Here is a 6,000-nt window from a genome sequence, read left to right on the forward strand (position 1 = left end):
TCCTAAATAATGTATATGCATGGTTCAAAAATATAATTTAACTTGTATTATTTTTAAACGTGAAGATGGTCTCACTTAGGGATTGGTGGCCAGGGTGTTAAACATGTGACTAATTACTTTTAGTAGAGAAAAATGCTATAAATATTCTATTATCAAAACAAAACAAAAAATTGTCTATTTTGTTTAATTAAAGTATGCGCTCCTCCAATACCTTTTTGACAATATTTATTCCATAAACAAACTTTCACATTTTGTAAATATTATGGTATAAACCACAATATCAATCACATTAAACTTCTAATTACGTCTTCAAAAGTTCGTTGTTGTATAAAATGTAGATTCCTCGCAAATTTGGAAGAAAGATTGGCTTCCTTTTTTCTGATAAAATTGAGATAGCTCAGAGAACTACCTTACACACTACTCAATCATGACGAACGTAACCAAGGTTATCCAAGGAGACAGCCTAGGATACAACAAAAAATAATCTATTTGGATTAAACTCAACATGTTCCAATCATACACGTGTTTTTACAAAGAATAAGAACGTGAAAATTTTTCTAATTTCGTAAGGAAGATACATTAAAAAGAATGAAGTTTGTTAAAAAATAATCTCAATAATTAAAAAGAAAAAGAAAAAATGAGATCTACTGTGTAAGGGTAAGAAGATTGAGCAGAGCGACCCGAGAGTTTATCAAAGCCCTCAAGACCTTCTCGGTATCGTTTTCAATGGCGGAAATACATTCATCCAAATCCCGCATTTTCTTCAAAACCAATCTCACTTCTTCGTCGCCTTTCTTCTTCAGATTCCGAAGACTTTCCATTTCCACCACATCCCGTTCTCGAAGCTCTTCGTGATCCTTCTTCACCCTCCCACCTTTTCTCGACAGCTTCACCATTTGCGCCCACGACAACCTTCGAGGCGCGAACGACGCTGCCATCCCGTTGAACAGCGCAACGGAAACGGACACCGTCACGGACATAACGTCCGCGATGACGTGTCTCAGTTCGGCGTCCACGAGGGACGTTGGAGCCTGCTGCGTGCAATGTTGTTGGTGTTGGGCAAGACTGACACATCGGAGAACAGACACGATCTTTTCAATTTCTCTGGAGATTTTATTCCTGGCTTTTACGTAGGCGACCACCTTGGAGTCGTCGCGTTTTCTTATGGCCATCTGGGCGGAGGAGTGCTCTTCCTTGAGAGCCATGACGGATGTTTGGAAGATTCCGAAGGCGTCGACGAAGCGGAGGAAATCTTCTAGAAGGTTGTGGAGCCAGAGAGGGTGGCTTCGGAGGGATTCTAGAGTCTGAGGGAGGTTGAGGATGTGTTGAAGGGTCTCGTGGGTGTCCTTGAGAAGGGTCAAGCCCTGAGAAAGGGTCGTGCAACTTTGTTGTTGGGCTTTGGAAGTGGAGGCCCACGATCTGAGGCCGTTGATCTCGTCTCTGATCTCGGAGATCAGAGGGTGGGATCTGCAGGGAAGACTGATGGACCTGATGTGGTGGGATATGTGAGGCTTTTGTGATGGACGGTTCGGATTTTTGTTTGGGAAGGAGAGGGAGCGCCGGAAAACGCCTACCATTTTTATTTCTATTTCAATCTTATTCTCGCCTAATAGAGAGAAGCTTCGTGTGTTTTGGGGTGCTTCGTGGGATTTCCTTTTGAGTATTTATATAACGATGTATAATAATAGTTTATTCTGTAAATTTTTTAATCTTTCTCAAAGTTGCTTTTTTATATTCTTTGTCTTTTTAAATACACGTGCATGTCTCCAAAATATTTATACTTGTTAATACGAGTAGTTAAATTAATTTTTAGGTAGTTAAATTAATTTTTAGTTATCCTTTAATTGTATAATCTGATACTTATATAGTTTTTAGATTTTTTTTATTTTGTTTAATGTTTGATTAATTCATGTGTTCCTTCTACTAGAAGTCTGGTAAGAGCCAATCACTTTCTCGCCGTTCTCAATACCCACGTGTCACATATTTTAGGTATAATTTTTTTTTCAATATCTTCTTCGTTGGTGTAGAAGATAGTAGGTTTAAACTTCTTTTTGGTCCCTAAGTTATAAGCGTATGTTCAGTTTAGTTTTTGGTTGTTTCTTAACAACGGCTACATCTTTGATTGCTCTGATTTGTTTCTTACTAATAAGAGCACTTTAGATTGCTATTTGTACTTTGACCATAAACAGACCCATTTGATATATTTTTTATATCTTAAGGAATCAAAGATTTACATTTTTAAAAACAGAGACTAAACTGAAGATCTACTCATAACTTAGAAAAAGCATTGGAGCATCTTCAGAGTGAAAGAAAAAGCAAAATTACTGTGTTGAAATTGAAGATGTTATTGTTTTGGAAGAAAGAAATGTTTGCAGGAAGTAGCTGTCAGTTATACAAGTTGGCGCTGGATCACGAAAAGAAGCGCGTGCGTCGGCGTGGTTTCTTCTGTAATGTCTGATATATGGATGAAATGGAATCTTTAACGATTCTCTAATTTTCTGCATTAATTGAAAGCGTGTTAGTTGTAATTACACACATCTTCTCATCTTCGTCTCAACCCTAGAAGATTATGCAAGTCTTGCTTAATTATACGCGCCGTTTATAATTTCTAAGAAGATAATGTGGAAATCAAGAATCCTCCAAAAATATCGCTAAAATCTTTTCTAAAGTCAAACGGCTATACCCAGCTTTTTTTGCACATGAAAATAATCTCTCCTTTTTTTTAGAAAATAATATAGTTTTCAGATGTAATTGTAAATTTTAAAATATTTTTTGGCGTATTTATTTTAGTAGGAGATTTTATAGAGGGCGTTTTTTTTTTTAATTTAAAATGTCTAAGTAACTGGTTATGCATAAATAAATTAACTGGGAATGAAAATCTGCAATAAATTAATCTTCTGCGATTTTTAGAAAATTTCAGAAATCTTTTTTAAAAGTGTTGAAATGGTATTATTTAAAGTGCTAAAAATATTATTTATAATTAATCCACACTCGGAGTTGAAAATGTTGTTCCGCTTTTTACATAAACACATACACATTTTGACTTTTAAACGACTTCTTATTGACTTTAATTTTTCCTATGTAATCTATAAATTCTCTTGCTTCATGTTAATGTGGAGATCTGTTGGTTTTTTATTACTAGTTCGTTCACGCGTAGATTGTTTTAAATGATTTTTGTTGGAAAATAAGTTGTTTTTCATGACAGGTATAACTTGATACGTGAAAGTATTTTTCATGTATTTACATTTTAGTTTGTGTATTTAAGTATTTGAGTGAATACAGGTTACATCAGCTACATCGTACACGTTAGCTTAATTGAATGCTAATTTGACATTTAGAGAAGCGGCAAAATTAAAATAAAATTACATCATTACATGCTCTCAGTTTTAGAGAGAAAAAAATAAATAAATATAAATTATTGATTCTCTTTTTCTCAATATAAATTCATAGGGATAAAGGGGACTTTAGAATTTATTGGGGTACAGGAAGAAAAAAAGTACGTGTAGGAAGAACCGTCCTACAAGCGAACACATGCCCGACATCAAAGCCCAAACAAAAGAAATTATGGGCCTGGGAAATAAAAAGAAGAATAAAAGATATGACCCAAAAAACAAATCTATAAAAGAAAACAAGATACTCGAATAAAATATTGAAAAACAGCGTTCTTTAGAGGGGTGAAAGAAGGAAATTTTTAGTATCTCTTATGAATTTAATGGACACAAATAACTATTTATTAAATTAATAAATAAAAAATAAATTTACGATTTTTAACTGTCTACATTTTATGTTTGAATTTGTTGAATAACTTCCAAGACTTTTTGTTGTGTCTATTGTTTTTATATTTCCATTTTTAATATTCAAAAACAAAAATTGAAATTTTCTACAGTTATAAAATATTGTTATAATTAAATTTTAGCTTATTATACAAAAAACAATATTTTAAAATAATTGAGAACAAAAATAGAAATAGTGGAAGAGTGGATATGGATGGGCTGAATGCATTGAAAGAGAAGATGGGATACGTGGCATGGACTAATGCTGCCACGTAGATATAATAAAAAGACACTTGTCAAACACAGAAGGTAAGATAAAGATCTAAAAATCTGTGATTGTAAATATAAGGAGAAGAGATGAAGAGCAGACTCAATCTTTCATGAAAGCGTGATCAATGGAGAGAGAGAAGGAAGAGAAAAAATTGGGTGAGGGACCCCAAATCTCAAAAATGGATCCTGTGACTCACGGTGCCTACGGTGGCGGAATGTACGGTACCGAGAAAGGCCAACCGGAGAAACCTACAAAGCCACCGGCTAGTGACAGTCAGAGTGCTGATGGCCCCGTTGATAAGGACGCTATCAAGCCCAAACTCAATCCTCCCCCTTCATCTGGGGACAGAGATTTAGACATCACCGGCCAATCTTATATCCAGTAACATATATATATATATGCAAATATGTAATAATTAATATGTAATGATAAGGGTGTTGCTTCATTAAATCTCTTATAATGTTTAGGTTCGTCTCTAAAATTATGTAGATTTTAAAGGAATTTCAACACTGTTGCTGAGTAGTTAAATTAAGAGTTAATCTTGAGCTATATTTAAAAAATATATAATCTTAGTTTAGAGCATAATTGAAAATTAATCAGTATTTATTTCCACTAACAAAATATACTATTAATTTTAGTTTAGATATTATATTAGTGGTTTGGTTGATTTGTTCCTATAGCTGTAACTTTTTTTAAAATAAAAAACTGGAATTTAATTATTTTTAACTAATTCATATGCAATAATTGAGGAATCAACTTGATAAAAGAGGCCATCCCACGTTGATAACTTTACTGGAATAACTACATAACTTAAAATATATTTCATGCCTTAAAAATCTGAATTTTCAGCTTCTCATATATGTGATTTTAAAACTAGTTTTGCAATGGCAGAGTAGTAATTAGAGAAAGAGAGGGAGTTGGGAACGATGGGCCAAAAGGAAGAAAAGGCAAAGCGACCTTCTTGGAATGGTCCCATCGTTTTGTGCGAAACTTTCCAAAGTGCCAAAGTGCCAAAGTGAAGAAAGAAAAGAGACGATGAGAAAGCGATATAGTTTACAAAAAGATGAATTTAAGATATTATATTAGTTACACAATCTCTTACTTATTTATTACATTGTTAACCCTTCACTTTCTATTCTTTTTTATTCATATGATATAAAAAATGTCATTATTTATAAAATTCTTACTGCATCACCTTTTATATTTATTACATTAAAACCGATATAAGTAAAAAATAATTTTTGTACCGGAAAAATTAAGAAGTGGTGCATGCACGCAGTGGTGTAAGAAGTGGACCTGTATTGTATGTTGTGTTAGATTCTTAAAAAAGAGTGCCTTAATTTGTGTGCATGTCTCTGTACTATGTACTACAAAGAAAAAACTATTGGAAGGTGGTGAAATAAAGGGTGACAAAGCACAACTGCTTTTAGTTGCACAGAGTACGTGCATGACACAAACGCTAATTCAATCGGGTCATGATTTTGATGCTAAAAAACATTCACTGTTTTGTCTTTTATGTTCTTTTCATTTTTTAATTATTGAATTTTATCTTTTTAATGACATCTAAAAATAGCTTCTCAAGGAATTGGTGCGTTATTAAAAAGTTATTTTTCATTTCAAACAGCCTTTGGCTTATATCAACTAACATTTTCTTCACATCCTCTGGTAAACTTTTAAATTGATTTTTAGCGTAAAGAAGCTAGAATTCCAAGAAAGTAACCCAGCGCGAAAAATACTTGTATGTAGTGAATAATCGATATTTTGGGTCATAAGTGGGAAAAATAAGCTAAGTTGATCTAAGATAAACTTAACGTCATCCACCTTCACGCATCTAGATGACGATGAGAGTTTCTGACAAAAGATCCTTCATTTTTTGTTATCTCTTCAGACTAGATGACTGATAAGTTAGGGTTTAATCAAATATAATTTTATTACTTTTACTGCGTTTGTTTGCAT

General features: G+C 33.4%; 1 protein-coding gene across 1 annotated transcript; it reads right to left on the bottom strand.

The window, feature by feature from the left end:
- Window positions 1-237: 237 nt before the first annotated feature.
- Window positions 238-1,702, bottom strand: LOC106760758. The gene has a single exon (XM_014644177.2). It carries the CDS (start codon window positions 1,575-1,577, stop codon window positions 645-647), a length of 933 nt encoding a protein of 310 aa, XP_014499663.1. The 5' UTR covers window positions 1,578-1,702; the 3' UTR covers window positions 238-644.
- Window positions 1,703-6,000: the final 4,298 nt, after the last annotated feature.

This window comes from Vigna radiata, chromosome 5 (genome assembly GCF_000741045.1).
Source record: "Vigna radiata var. radiata cultivar VC1973A chromosome 5, Vradiata_ver6, whole genome shotgun sequence".
Lineage (NCBI taxonomy): Eukaryota > Viridiplantae > Streptophyta > Magnoliopsida > Fabales > Fabaceae > Vigna > Vigna radiata.